Source organism: Narcine bancroftii, chromosome 2 (genome assembly GCF_036971445.1).
Source record: "Narcine bancroftii isolate sNarBan1 chromosome 2, sNarBan1.hap1, whole genome shotgun sequence".
NCBI classification, from domain to species: Eukaryota; Metazoa; Chordata; class Chondrichthyes; order Torpediniformes; family Narcinidae; genus Narcine; species Narcine bancroftii.
This window is the reverse complement of record NC_091470.1, coordinates 23,322,282-23,338,757: the sequence shown is the minus strand read 5'-3', so window position 1 is coordinate 23,338,757 and position 16,476 is coordinate 23,322,282. Positions and strand designations below refer to the sequence as shown.

Here is a 16,476-nt window from a genome sequence, read left to right as displayed (position 1 = left end):
TGTACCTATACATAATATAAAATGTCACAGTTCGTTTTGTGTGTGTGTGTGTGTGTGTGTGGGGGGGGGGGGGGGGTGGGGGCAGACTAGGGATGTGGCCTGGGAGCCAAGTGGGCAGCAGCCTGAGAAAGATTGGGAACTACTGTGCTAGACTAATATAGAACCACACCTAGAAAATAGCTATATCGCACAAAATCTCTCATCAGTTCAATCAATTATTGTTCTTTAATTAATTGCTCTTGAATTACTCTTACAAACCAGTATCCCTTGAAATTACCAATGCAATTGGTAATTGGAGGGTCCTCCTGACTTCCTCACAGCAAAGTCCATAATCAATACTGTTCTTCTGAGTTGCAACTTTACTGTGTCTTCGGCACCTTTCATCAAGTTTGAGGCTCAGTCAACTTTAAAATCTGCATCTTCAACATACTGATGTCTACCCGATCTGTAGATTTTGGAATTGTGAAAACTCTATCTTTTTCTTCAATGTGAACCTTCACAGCTCTACCATTCTTCAATTCAAATGCTTAATTACTGCCATTATTTTCATGCACACCATCCATATAATTGCTGAGGCAATTTCAAAAGCTAACTAACACTAGACAATGAAGATTTTGCTTCCTGAACAATTGTGGGTGTATTTTATGGACCTTGGGCTGTTGATTAGGAAAATCACCTTAAAATGTTCCTATCATGTACTTTTTTAAAAAAAGATATAACCTATTTTGTGATTTCTTGTCATATTTTAAGTTTACTAGCATATTTTCCACAAACCAAGCTATTTTGGATAGTCCAAACATGCCTAGGCATGCACTCAGTGCAGGTCCTATGCAAATGTTGCCTGAGGCCTGGGCATTCTTAGTCAGGCTAGATGCAGGCAGGCTATAAAAGCAGCTCACATATAGAGATGCTCTGAATTATATTGATATAGATTGATCACACTTTGATACACATGTTCTTCAGGCAATAGCATAGAGAGTGTACTAACAATAGCATTTATTGGCTTCAGGAAGATTCAATACAGCAGATATGTCTTATCAATGTCACGATAGTGGTGATAGATTCTGTTACATTTTTGGAACATATACTCTGAAGGCTCAAATACGCAGCATGACTGAACTTATTAAGAAAGCCTATGAGCTCTACTTCGGTTGTAAAATTGGTGACCAAGACAATTAGTTCCAAAACATCTTTAGGTCAGTTGAACTAATGCAATATGTCAGCATCATTATCTGATTAAACAGGGTAAATTCAATAAAGTTTATTTAATGTTTCTCTAGCTTCCTACGTGATTCAGCAAATCTGAAATTATGTATGTGTTCAGCATGAAGTTGCCCATCATTATCCCCAATATTTTCAAGAAGCAAATCTTTTGGAAAAAAAAATGCATTGTCTAGTATAATATGCATAAGCTCCTACAACAAACAGAAAATGCTAGAAAAACCATGAAGGCCAGACAACATCCAACTAAAGAGAAACATTGACATATCAAAGACCTTCATCAGATATGAGACAGACAGGAAGCAATTAGAATGGAGAAAGACAGAAAAACAGAAACGCCCATAAAGAGTTTCAGCTTTAATGTTGATTATTCTTTTTTCTATCACTGATGCTGCATTCCACACTATGTTACTCCAGCAGTGTAGCAGAGTTTGTTTCGCTAAAGGCTGAAAGTAGGTGCAAGTGGCAGGGGGGTTGCAGGGTGGAAAGAAGGGAATATCTGTAGAATGAAATAATATAGCTGCAGCATCGAGTGTGTGATTCAATGACTACATAATTTCAACCGACAACACCCATTCTCATTGTTCTCCCTTTCCTCCTTTGCCACTTAAGATGTCTGCTTCCATTCTGTTATGGTAAAACATCTTCAACCTGAAGCTTTAATTATTTTCTTTGTCAGATGCTGCCTGACCCCGACGACATTTTTCAGCATGTTCTGTTTATTTCAGATTTCTAGAATCTGTAGTCTTGGTGATTTTCTATTTTCTAACTGTCCATAAGATTTACTCTTTTAAGACAACACAATTTAATACGGTCTCTCTCCGAATAAAACACAGCAGCCTCCTTTTTCTTCTTTGGCTTGGCTTCGCGGACGAAGATTTATGGAGGGGTATGTCCACGTCTGCTGCAGGCTCGTTGGTGACTGACAAGTCCGATGCGGGACAGGGAGGCACGATTGCAGCGGATGCAAGGGAAAATTGGTTGGTTGGGGTTGGGTGTTGGGTTTTTCCTCCTTTGTCTTTTGTCAGTGAGGTGGGCTCTGCGGTCTTCTTCAATGGAGGTTGCTGCCCGCTGAACTGTGAGATGCCAAGATGCACGGTTAGAGGCGATATCAGCCCACTGGCAGTGGTCAATGTGGCAGGCACCAAGAGATTTCTTTAAGCAGTCCTTGTACCCCTTCTTTGGGGCACCTCTGTCTCGGTGGCCAGTGGTACCTCGTGTCGCCGAAAATGTCCTCTCAGAATCATAGTGTGGCTTTCGCGCAAACAGAGGAACTACTGACATGGTCTTTCTCCTCAGACAGCTCCAAGAAAAGTGCAGAGAACAAAACAAAGGACTCTACATCGTCTTTGTTGACCTCACCAAAGCCTTCGACACCGTGTGCAGGAAAGGGCTTTGGCAAAATCTAGAGCGCCTCCAATGCCCCCCCCAAAGTTCCTCAACATGATTATCCAACTGCACGAAAACCAACAAGGTCGGGTCAGATACAGCAATGAGCTGTCTGAACCCTTCTCCATTAACAATGGCGTGAAGCAAGGCTGTGTTCTCGCACCAACCCTCTTTTCAATCTTCTTCAGCATGATGCTGACCCAAGCCATGAAAGACCTCAACAATGAAGACGCTGTTTACATCCGGTACCGCATGGATGAGATTCTCTTCAATCTGAGGCGCCTGCAAGCTCACACCAAGACACAAGAGCAACTTATCCGTGAACTACTCTTTGCAGACGATGCCGCTTTAGTTGCCCATTCAGAGCCAGCTCTCCGGCGCTTGACGTCCTGTTTTGCGGAAACTGCCAAAATGTTTGGCCTGGAAGTCAGCCTGAAGAAAACTGAGGTCCTCCATCAGCCAGCTCCCCACCATGACTACCAGCCCCCCCCACATCTCCATCGGGCACACAGAACTCAAAACGGCCAACCAGTTTACCTACCTCGGCTGCACCATTTCATCTGATGCAAGGATTGACACTGAGATAGACAACAGACTCGCCAAGGCAAATAGCACCTTTGGAAGACTACATAAGAGTCTGGAAAAACAACCACCTGAAGAAACACACGAAGATCAGCGTGTACAGAGCCGTTGCCATACCCACACTCCTGTTCGGCTCCGAATCATGGGTCCTCTACCAGCATCACCTACGGCTCCTAAGCGCTGTCTCCGCTCCATCCTCAACATTCATTGGAGTGACTTCATTACCAACATCGAAGTACTCGAGCTGGCAGAGTCCGCAAGCATCGAATCCACGCTGCTGAAGACCCAACTGCGCTGGGTGGGTCATGTCTCCAGAATGGAGGACCATCGCCTTCCCAAGAACACATCAGCCTCCTCTTTCACAATATTCACTTATATCGGTAGTTATTTCATAATTTGTTCAGAGCTTGGATTTTGGAATGGTGGATGTCATATTAGCTGTATGGTACTCCCTTTTTGTATATCATTTACTTTTTCCCCCATGAGGTCCACAGCACACAATTTAAAACATTTCAAGATGCAAAGAAGATGCCCAATATCACCTTTTTTTTCCCCCCGGGTATCCTACAGTCAAATCTGTCTCGGCACAGGGGATTGAACAATGTCAGCAACCTGTCCGTTATCTTAACAATTCCTGTCCCCTTGGAATCCATTAGAATCTACAGTCCCTTGAAATGCAAAAGTGAAATAAAGTTGATATGCCACAATAGTGCTTAGCTATTCTAAATCAAAAAGATGGTGCTGTTGCACTGAGCAATTCCTCTGCTAAACTGGACAATTTTTAAAAACCTGCCTGCTATAATTAGAACTCCTGTCAAATTAAAATGAGATTTAAGAATTAATCCCCAGGCATTGATAGAACCCCAAAGTAGCATGGAAATGCAACAAAAACAAAATCTGGAAATTTTCAGCAATCATGTAAACAAACTACTGAAACTTAAGCTTACCTTTCTTCGTGGTTAAATATAAGCAAAGAAATACCAAGTAAAACCATTATGAAAACAATCTCCTGAATCTATTACATTCTTTAATTTTACTATATCAATTTAATTTTACTATGGTTAATATTGCAAAACAACAGCAAGATACTTTGTATCTTCTTTAAAAAAACTTTCAAGAGATTATTATGAAAATATGACAATTTTTAAAAAGTGAATAAAGTCTCATATGGCATTCATTTGACATTACTAAACTCCCTGAACATTCTCCAATGTGACAAAGGCTGTATACTTCATTACAATTGCTTGTGTAGAAATGCAAATAATCCAAATAATATTTTGGTTTGCTCTTATATAAATGAAAGTATTCAAAGCTGCTAAATCACCATTTTGCATCCTTATTTCATGCACATTTTACAAGCAGAAAATTGGAAAGAAATGGAAAAGAATTCCACATATATACTGCAAAATGACATTACCAGAAATAATTCAAAACTTTGCATGCAACAATTTTCTATATAGTGCATCCATTATGTAGGTAACCAAAGATTACACAATCAGTAGCAAGAACTCAAATCGATTAAATCGGTTTTTTTTTACAAAATTGGTCCAAATTAAAAATGTAATTTCCTGGAAGAAATGCAAAGCAAAAATTCTTGGAAAGAATTATTTACAAAAGATATAACTGAATATAATTTTGACTAATGGCATCATTCCATACAAGGGTACTGTACACTCGGGAAAGCTCAGAATAAGGACACAATACTTATGCACTTGTGGGTGTGCTTTGTCTGGTTGTGTGTCTACATGTTTTGCACTGACGACCGGAGAACACTGTTTTGTCGGGTGGTACTTGTGCAATCAGATAATAATAAACGTGACTTGATATGATGATCTTGAGCCCAAATCCCATTTGTGCGGAGTCCTGAGTATGCAGAATGCATGCATTAGCTTTCTTTAATGATGTATTTGTTTTGTTACTTTATCAACTTACTTGTAGTTTAACTAATAGTTTTAGCAGTGCTTCAATAAATAAATCATTTGCAAATCAGATTTGTTGAAGTGTTTTTCCTCCCTCATTAATCTGCATCTTTGAAACTCGTTTGCATTGTCCTCCAGCTTGGCTGCAAAATCTCAAGTCCCATCACGCTGTCCACCAGCGCACCACAGAGCTGTGTGCACAGCCCGGTTCTGTTCACACTGCTGATTCACGACAGCATTGCCAGATTCAGTTGAAACAAAATCAAAATGTATGTGGATGACAGGAGTTCAAGATTCTTTTATTATCATGCAATGAAACAGAAAATGTAAATTTCTTTAGTCTGCCATAAGGCAGACAAAGAGTCACCATTAGTATTGCCCGGCTACTCTTACAGCAAGAGAAAGAGAAGCAAAAGAGTCCCTTCAGTGTCACTGGCGCACCATGGATTCGGCTCCAGTCATCCTACAAACACACAGATTGCAGCTACACAATGGACAGTTCTATCTATTGGCAATCTGAGCTCCAGGTCCAAGCCTCCAATATAATCAGGAAGTTTTTAGTGTCCAAGACCTTGTGGGAGTCTTTCTTGCCTTCAGCACCTTCTCAAATCCTGGTTCCAATACATGGCTTCCATGAGCCAGTTGCCAGCAGCCCACAGCTTGTGTGAGTCCTTTGAACCCAAATCTTGACAGTCCGCAGTCTTTGTGGGTCCTTCAGCCGCTGAGCCTCTCACTGGTCCACTGTCATGGTCACCGTCCTGTACAGTCGTCTCCTATCCTTCTCAGTGGGTGGTGGTCTCCTCGTTTCTGATGCCCCTCACTAATCCACTGCTTCACTGGTCTGCAAACTCACGAAGCCGCCGCTAGCAAAAGCACTGCCATCTTGGCCACAGATCCCGCGGTTGCATGATTTTAAATAAAAACGCCAGTGGCTCCCTTAACAGGCCGTTTCAAGCCTGGATGGAGCCATCAGCATTAGGACCAGGTGATTGAATTTCACGAAGTAGTGCTTTGTCTCTGCTCCCCATTTTCCCGGGTACGCACCAGCTGCAGCGCTGCCACTACAGCAGTTACAACAGCAACACTGTTTTTGGAGAGTTGATCTCATCAGCAACGAGGGGTGAGGTTGGGAGGCTCGTTAAATGGTTTGTGAACAACAGCCTGAGTCTCAATATGGATAAGAAATGTGGATAAGACAAAGCAGATGATTGTGGAATTCAGCAGGATGAAGGTCGACCATGCTCCACTACACACCAATGGCTCTATCGTGCACAGACCCACAACACCTTCTCATTAGTCAGGAAGGCACAACAGTGCCGACACATCACAAGGAGTCTGACGAGGGCAACATTTTACAGGAGTGTCCTGTCCAGTGGCATCATTGTGTGTATTGATCGCAAGTGAATACAGAGGATCATAACTCAGGCTGAGAAAATCATTGTGGTTTCCCTTTCCTCTATTGATGACATTCAATGGGAGCGTTGCTTAAACAGGGCTCCAAGAATTATTGACAATCTCCTTACCATCCGTCTTTGACCCACTACCATCAGAAAGAGGGGTACAGGAAGATCAAAATCAGGATTCCCGGCTGGGAAATAGCTCCTTCCTGCAGTCTATGAGATTGATGAATGGTATTCTGTAACCTTGGGTCTCTTATAAATGAAACCAGTAAATTATTCTGAAATATTTAAACATTTACGTAAACAGCATATGTAATTATCACAAGCTGTGCATTATGCGTGTGTGTGTCCACAGTGGTCCAGAGAAACGCTGTTTCATCTGGTTGTGCATGCCCAGTTAGATGATAATAAAACTGAACTTGAAATCATATTTACTTTACATTTCGGCGTATAATTCGACCCTTGAAGGAACCAAAAAACACGGGGCCGTCTTATAGGCCAGATACAAAAATGTGACCTTAAATTTCCACTCAAAATACCACTCAATACCATAACCCACTCAGACCTCACCCTACAACAACTTTTCAAGCTACTAGTATATTAGAAATACATTTTTATTATTAAAAAACACATCTAAAATCCTTCAAAATCATTACACTATCATCAACTACGGCAAAGGACTCAGCAAGCATACCCGGAGTCTCACTGTTTACACTGTCATCATAAGGCTTCACCAGCCTACTGAATCTCTACTGTGTTCTGGGTTTGACCATGCCCACTTCAGTGCACATGTTCTGATTTTATTGCTTGTGACTATGTAGCAATCCTGCCTCTGTTCCGAGTACCCGTTCTGCAACGTGATTTTCCAACTCTGGCCAACGAATGATTCCTCTTCTCATCGAACATTTTTTCTTGGTATTTTTCTTAAAACATCTTCAATCTTTCTCCACTCTCTTCTCACCTTCTCAGTTATGTCCAATATCCTTGCAGCAGCATGAATGGCAGATTCCTTGGCCTCTTCAATAACCTTTAACTTAAAACTTGCATCATACTTTCTTCGTTCTGCTGGAGGCTCCAGGACATCACCCACCTTCTGGCCGTGCCCAACAGCTCCGTCAACGTGACCCCAGCTCAGTCAACACGCATTTTTGTGAGGGGTCATCTTATGCACCCGATATATGATAAAACCATGAAATTCAGTCTTATCTGAAGGTTGTCTTATACACTGAAGTATACGGTAAATATTAGCTTTATATTTATAAAATTATATTCTGTTATTATTAAACTTCTTTTTGATCACAAGCTCCTTGGAATTTTGATTAAAGATCAGCATGAAATCTCAAATAAATAAGCATTCAGATTTTGCCTCAAATACAGGGAAAACAAATTGTAATGTGGAGCAAACACGAATTTACACAAGAAACAACATTCAAATAAATAAACACTGGTGCTGCTTGTTCAAAATGGCACATTACCCTCAGTACGAAGAAATAAAGCAACAACCTTTCCAACATATTTAAGCACCAATTTTTGTGTCCTTGTTCTGAAAATGAACTGATTAGTAATGGGAAGAAGCAAATATGTTGCATCTCCCACAGTTGTACCAGAAGGAAAATTGTTTTATTTTTTCTTGAAAATTTCAGAGTGCAACGTGGACATCAGTATGTTTCTGAATTGTCAGACCTACGAGACTGTTCATATAATTCATTAACACAATCATGTGCATGCTCACCAGAGCCAAGACCATCCATAATTAAGGTTCATTGATATCTTTATCACTAGTTACAATGAACATACCTGTGGTGATTAACATTCCATTTCAAAATGTATATTTGTATAGATTTCCATACATCAGGTGACCAAGGTGAGTCAGGTGATTACATGATCATTGGTTTAAACATTTTTCTATGTTTGATGGAATTTTCCATCATTGATTCAGACCCCTTTTTGTTAACATTTCATTGTTTAATATTAAACTGGTTATAAAATCGTGGTTTTAGAGAGGGGAGGGGATGATCTATTGCTACAATTAAGAAACATCTACGTGACATCGTTTTTAAATGCACCAACAAGCATCATCAATATGCATATTTGCCACATGATCAAGTACTACAACACGTTGAATCTTGCATTAGGAACTACTGACAGAAGTGCAACATGACCAAACTCTGGGAAAATACATAGGAAAAATTGGTCAAATAGAAAATAGTTAATCTATTAATATTGGCAATGATATTACCTTGAGACAACAGACTAATGTTATAAAAGTTTTGTTATTCTATGAAGAACGATGGATTTTTCATGCACATTTTGAGATAGGCAGTTTTGCGACGCAAGGTTGGCCTCTACCACCAACACCCAACTTTGACAACTGCATCACCACCAATACAATGTCATCAGCCACACAACCACCACCCCCCCTCCTCTCACCTCCCCTCCTGCTGACATTGATCGTGTGTTTGGCCAGGGAATGGCCAAGCACATGTCTTCCCACACTGAAAATGTACAGTGGAACTTCAGTAAAGTGAGACTCAAAATTCCTATTAAATTTATGATAATAGATATTAGCTTTGGTATTTGATTTAGAAGGATTTAGAAGAAATTCACTTCACAATTCCAGGAACAAACAAACACAAAGAGAATGTTGTAAAAACACAATGCTGTAGAATCTCAGCAGGTCAAAAGTGTCCTGGACATTGTTTGAGCTGCTGAGTTTCTCCCGCATTGTGATTTTACTTCAACCACAGTGTCTACAGATTTTTGTGCTTTACTACAAAACAGGATGTTGATGTCTAGCTCCTGCAAGTGGTTTGCCACAGATAAATTTGGCTCCAAGGTTGAATATCCATGGTCTCGATATGTGGGATACAGCAAGCGCATCGGAATAGCGTGCACAGATGGGAAGAACAGACACAACAAGAGAACAAATTGATACTAATTGTCATATGCAATGAAAGCATTTCTTGTGATAGGTAGCTTGTTTATCAAAAGGTCAGATGCTGCAGTTAATTATGTCTGGTAATAGGAATGCATTAATTTGAAAGGCAAAATTTGACCCGCTATCTTCTAAAATAATATTTCTTTTGACATGTAATTATACAAATTGAAAGCAACCATTTTATACAAGAAAGTAGTCTTTGTTACTTGCTAAATCATTGAAAAAATTTTAACCAATCTCCACAATTCCTTATTAAAATATACTTTTAATTATTGTACCATTTAAAGGTTTTTAAACATTAAACATTCGAGCTCAAATCCCATTGTGTACGATTGGTCTATTTTTCATTGATCCAACTTAGTCGTATTTTATAACACCAAGTGAACTGCAATTCATCAATGTAACTGCTTAGCAAAATACTGTTCAATAGCAAGTTGCCAAATTAGCGACACAAATATTCCAAGAAAGTCCAAGTTACAAATTAATTTCCAAAATACTGAAGTAATACAAATATACACATCTGATCACCAGTTAGATGGGATATTTTCCTTTTCAGAAAAGTTGGATTTATTTAATTACTGCTGGATTTAAATGCCATCTGCAAAGATGATGTTAGAGCAAGTTCCATTTCTACGAGAATTTCAAATCCATTGAGTAGTCAAGAAACAGGTGCTAGGACAAGTTACTCCTACAGATATGTGTAGCAACACTGTATTAAAGAGATATGCAATCAGATGGTTTTGGTTAAGGTCATATTTCATAAAAGGAACTTTTTTTTGAATGTACGTGGCCTAAAATCTATACAGTTATTACCTCACAGTTCAGTTGACACTTAAAAAAAATTCAAACCAGTAAAAACATAATTATGCAAGAAATTATTTTACATTCAGCAACTTGATGTTCAAGTATTAACATTTTACTTGAAGAATCCATTATTAATGTTGTATACAATTTTCAGGGCAATCTGATGTGTTTTCAGTTTACAAATTTAGCCGTGCACAGCATATGCATGTATTTTACAGTGAAGTATTCTAAAAGCACAGAATCACAGCAAAGTGATTACATTTTGAAAAATAAAGTATTAATAGCCATTTAAGTCACACCAATGAATCAAATCAAGTATAGGTTACAGCACTGCAAAAATTAGAAGCTACTGATCCATGCACATTTGTGTGCATTTCTTAAACCATGACCTTTCAATCTATAAACAAAAAAGAAATCGTACCTACCTAGATTCTCTTCCGATGTGTCCATTTCCCATTTGCTTTTTGTCACGAAACCCTAAATCATACACACACACATACAGAGAAGCTCATCTGGTTAGAATGAAATCTTTAATGGTATATACAGGTAGTTTCGAAGATAATGACCCTTGCTTCAGCAGGAAAACAAATCAAACATGCTTGGCGAAAGACAGAATCAAGATACCATGGCATAAATAAATTAATAACGCTTCACTTGAAAAGAATGTCCTTTCCTCATTAAATTACATCTACACAAGATTATAACCAGATGTTAACCAATCACAGCCATAAGAGCATAGAACTGGCCCTCCAACCCAATTCATCCATGCCGACCAAGTTGGCATTCTGGGCTAGTCCCATTTACCTGCAATTAGCCCAAATCCTTCTAAGCCCTCCCGATCCATTTACCTGTCCAATACCTTTTGAATGTCAAAAGTGCAACCACTTCTGCAGCTTCCACTGCAGTTTTTTCCAGATACACAATCCTCTGGCCGAAATAAAATGCACTTGGGTCCCTCTCAAATCAGTCCCCTCACCATAAACCTATATCTATTGCCTACTGTGTGGAATCGAAAGTAAGGATTCAGTTTACCCATGCCTCTCGATTTTATAAAACTCTATAGCATCACCCCTCAGGCTCCTACAATAAGGAATTAAGACCAAGCCAACCCAACTTCTCTCTATAACTTAAGCCCTCCAGTGCTGGTAACATCATGATGAATATTCTTTGCACCCCTTACAACTTTTTGCTATTCTTCCTATAAGTGGGCAACCAGAATTGCACAGAGTACTTCGAAGTGTCGTCTCACCAATGCCTTGAATAGCTATATAATGGAGATCCCAACTTTTATATTCAATACCCTGGCCAATGCAGGGAAGTGTGCAAAACACCACACTGTCCAGCTAAGACATCACTTTCACAAAACTACACATCTGTCCCCCTCAGTGCCTTTGTTCTACAATAGTCTTCAGGGTCCTGCCATTTATTGTGCAAGTCCGACCCTGGTTTGACTTGCCAAAGTTCAACAACCTGTACTTGTCAGAATTAAATTCTATTTGCTACTTCTTCCCAACTGATCAAGATCCTGTTGTGGACTAGCCTTCTTCTCTGTCCTCTATATCACCAACTTTACTTATCACTAATTTACTGAGAGCTGAATTTAAATTATTTTTATTTTAAATATCTCAAAAGTTCTATTTACATGGTTCAGTAAATAGAAAATAAATGTATGCAACATCAGCTGAATACTAAAATACAACAAATACCTTGGAAAGTAATTTACTAATGTACAGCAAGATCCCAAACTTCAGAGTTGCTTAAAAATATTAATCAGTAATAAAGAATTAGAGAAAAAGCTTTTTGTCATTAAGTAATTTTGGAATTATACTGGAACCAAAAATAAATTATTTCTTCATTTCAAAGAATAGATGTTAAATGGAAAATGACACTGATGGTTATTCAATCAGACACTACCTGTGTTATATTCGATAATCAAGGCATGTGAAACAAACCTAACAAATCTGCATTGTAACATTTCTCATGCTGAATTGAAGGATTGCTCTTTGATGAACAGAATTTCAAGGCTTCAGAATTTAGTAAAAAGAAAATCATAACTATCTGTTGTTATCCAGAGCTAAATGAAAATATCATCCTTAATGCAAATGTACATCAACAAACAGCTGCATCCTTATTTGCTACATTTCAAAAAACTTGTTTTCTTTCCAAATTCAAATACATTATCTGAAATAGGATTATCTGCTGCCAGTCTTGTTTGTTACAAACTTAATTTTATATAAAGAAAAACATGTTCATTTATTTCAGAGCAAGTTCTAGTTAGGTATTCATGTCAGTAAGAAATACAGACACACACTACATTGCTCATTAGGTATCATCTGTCTGTAGATTTAACATGATTAAATTCTGCCAACATTTTGCATTTATTAAGAAAAACTAGTACTGTATCACAATGTTGAAACAGATAATCTAATCCACTTTTATCATTTGTCCACCATGTAATCAAATAGCCCTAATCATATTTTTCCTGCATATTACTAAACTTTTTCAACAAGTTTTCTTTCATTTACTCATCTAGTCTAACCTTGAATCAAAAATTTGCCTCAGTATTAACACTCAAACAGTGCCAGTGATTGGGAACAGACCGGGGTTCGAATCCTGCGCTGTCTGTAAGGACTTTGTACGTTCTCCCTGTGTCTGCATGGGTTTTCTCCGGGGGCTCTGATTTCCTCCCACCATTTAAAATGTACCGGGGTTGTATGTTAATGGGGTGTAAATTGAGCCAAAACGGCTCAATGTACAAATGTATATCTAACCTTAGAAAATTGCCACAATAAAAACATGAGCACATTATCTAGGCCGATATCATTAAAGTGCTGCACTTCCAAGATTCGCGCATCTTTCAGAAGGTGAACATTAAACCAAGATCCCATTTGCCCCACTGGAAAACTGCAGGGGAAAGAAACTAACTAACGATGAAGTGTCCAATACTTATCTTACAACTGTAAAGCAAAGCAGACACAGTGTAGATTTATCTTTTTACAGTTTGTGGGATTATGCCATACGCAAACTGCCTACAGCTTTTCCTGTCACTGCAGCTATCAGTTCAAACGTTTTTTTTTGTGTATAGACAGCGAGGATACCATAGGCTTTATATTTTCAAAGAGCTGCCAACAACATTAGTCCTTTAAACTGCATACCACTAATATTGGACAACATTATAAAAGCTACTGCTTGGTGTTCTGCTCTGCTAACAACTATTTTGAAGTCTTTTGATTTATTGTTGACATTTTCAATCTGCATAATTTCAGAATGTACCAATAACGCAGAACTCACGTAAAGAAGTGACAATTCAAAGCATAACAAGCCAAATCTCAAAAAAACTTGTGAAATACAATTTTGATCTTGAACCCTAATTGTAAATTAATTTAAGGGACCTACTGCCTCCATGATATATAATCAATTTGAAGTAATTTATTGTTTTCATCAAGAGTTACTTCGCTCCAAATTGAACATCACACTCTTAAAAATCACTTTACTTTATAATCAAACCTTCTTTTCTTTGGCTTGGCTTCGCGGACGAAGATTTATGGAGGGGGTAAAAGTCCACGTCAGCTGCAGGCTCGTTTGTGGCTGACAAGTCCGATGCGGGACAGGCAGACACGGTTGCAGCGGTTGCAGGGGAAAATTGGTTGGTTGGGGTTGGGTGTTGGGTTTTTCCTCCTTTGCCTTTTGTCAATGAATAACTAACATCCCAAAAATCATGATTTAAGAACACAATTTAACACTCCAGAAACTGTCTCCTGTTTTAGGTCAGGGACACTTTGAATTTCTTACTGACAAGCATACCAGTGTAAGTAGTGTCCCTGAGAGGGTAAAGGGTTCTGTCAGCGATGACGTCTCCTACCGTTTCGTATTCCTCTTCTTCAGCAGCGTCCTTCTTAGATTCATCTTGTGGCTGTTCTTCTGAATGTTGTGGCTGTTGCTCAGTACTGGGATCAAAATCCTCCATTTCAACCTAAATAAAGGATTAGACCCAATAATGCTTTTAGAAAAGGCAGTGAGTTATTGATACTACTCCTTTCCATTGCACTAAGAATGGTCTCTGGAGAGTGAGAGGGTAGGTTCGTGTAGACTGCACCATCTGAATAATTGTATTTTAGAAAACCAATCAGTGTAAAGACGAATTTTAGGTGGTTGGTCAACCAACGTTCCCTTTATTTCCACAAAAACATTTGAGTTAAACACCAGAATTCCTGGCTCAGAAATAAAATGTCAGAAATCATTGCTCTTGTGTGACAGATTATGTTATATTGTATATAGATATGTCTTATAGGAGTTAAATTGTGGCAGTTTTTTTTGTTGAGGTCACATACAGATACAAAAACTTTAAAACATCTCATTGGAACAATTCAAAGGACAGAATTAAATAATCATTTTAATAACAGCATAAATTTAAAAGGATGACTTCTGCATCATTTTGAAAAATCCCTCTCCTGTTCCTTCCGTCTCCCCTTGATTCTATTTCCAATTTCAACTGATGTATATACAGACCAAACAAAATCCACAATATTCTTGCAAGAAATTCAAAGCTCTACTCAAGCCAGACAGTTCAGGCCCTGAGTGCCTTTGCACAAACTTTGAAGAATCCCTATAAGGACTTTACAAGTAGGTGTTAATTGGACATGCTGTGGAGTAATGGATTATTGTTTTGGAAAGCAACAGATGAATGAACTCGGAAGCTTAAGTCCGGAGCCACAGTCTGTCTGAGTGCAGTTGGCTGTGCTAAGAGAGTCATGTGGTTTTCTCTGAGTGAGAGAGAGAGACAATGTTCAGTTCTACAGTTCAGCAGCAGCTGCTGGGACTGGAACAGGACAAGCTGGCAAGCTTGTGGAAAAACCCCATTTTGAAGATGGGTTGTGAGTTCTTAGTTCAGCCTGGTCAAAGCCCTTGTGGTCCATACAAGAGGAGAGGGCTGGCTGTCTAAAGTTTCACTTGAAATAAGGGAAACAAAAAGAAACATCTGTGGTGACCTGAAAGAAAGAGGTTATCAGCTGAAAAACCCTGACGGGGAAAGTTTCTTCGGCAAGAATTGGCTGATCAGAAAGAATCAGTTGTGAGTGTCCAATGAGCAACAAATCTCTCTCAGAAAACCAACAGAAACCTCCCTCAGCAGTAACCATTTACCTTTCAAGCACCAAAGCTTGGTGAAATTCATAAATGTTAAATTCTGTGCACAGTATAAGAATTGCCTGATACCGGTAAACTTGGAGAAGTGAGATTGGACTGTGAATCAAAGAACTTTCCTGAACATATACACATTAGAATTAGAAGGGGGTTAAGTTAGTAATAGTAATGTTAAAGTTTGATCCTGTTTTCATGTTTAAAGATAATTAAAAGCAACTTTTGTTTAAGTAACTATTTGTCTTGGTGAATTTCTAATGCTGCTGGGTTTTGAGGTCCTCTGGGCTCATAACACTTGCACCTTTCAGGCAAGCCAGTAAAATACTTTTCAATAAATGGCGCCTAATTTTCAAAAATAAAAGGGAAGTAATTCTTTTTTTTGAAACTGAGTGGCACTTCTGGGGGGAGGGGGGGGGGTAATTAAGCACAGATTTAACTTTCAAATGAATACAAATTAAACCAGCTACATTCAAATATAGGTACAAAAATTAGAAATGTAAAACCAGAATAGGCAACTGAAAGGACAGAATTAAATAATCATTTTAATAACAGCATAAATTTAAAAGGATGACTTCTGCATTATTTTGAAAAATCCCTCTCCTGTTCCTTCCGACTCCCCCTTGATTCTATTTCCAATTTCAACTGATGTATATATAGATCAAACAAAATCCACAATATTCTTGCAAGAAATTCAGGAGAGCAAAAATAGGAGTAACATAATATTAGGATAAAAATAAAATAACAAGTCTGATTGTATTTGGGTTTCTTACTTCTTCAATTGCAGCATCTTGGAGCAATGATCTGATATCCAAACGCAACATATGGCGTGGAGTTGAATCCCAATGATCAGCCATCTGTAAAATGACACAAAATACACGTTAATGAACAAAGCTTCAGCAAGTGATCACTTATTTAGTATCCAGGTTGACTAGAGCAGTTGCCTATAAAAATGTTTGAACAAGTAGGCATTAACCTTGGACATTACATCAGACTAAATTTGACTCTGATCCAGTTAAGCCTTAAAGTGAATGATGAAGCAGTCTTGCCTTTCCTTTGGCAATATTAACTCACTGAAACAAAAAGA

The 16,476-nt window shown here is 38.6% G+C and overlaps 1 protein-coding gene across 2 annotated transcripts in view; it reads right to left on the bottom strand.

Moving 5' to 3' along the window:
• Positions 1–16,476, bottom strand: part of ylpm1 (YLP motif containing 1) — a 118,597-nt gene that overhangs the window by 16,669 nt on the left and 85,452 nt on the right. For both annotated transcript variants that reach the window (XM_069916107.1, XM_069916106.1), the window contains exons 17-19: positions 16,163–16,246; positions 14,116–14,226; positions 10,679–10,730 (exon numbers count right to left, since the gene is read on the bottom strand). In XM_069916107.1, the coding sequence (XP_069772208.1) occupies positions 10,679–10,730; positions 14,116–14,226; positions 16,163–16,246 (247 nt within the window). The remainder of the gene's footprint in view (positions 1–10,678; positions 10,731–14,115; positions 14,227–16,162; positions 16,247–16,476) is intronic.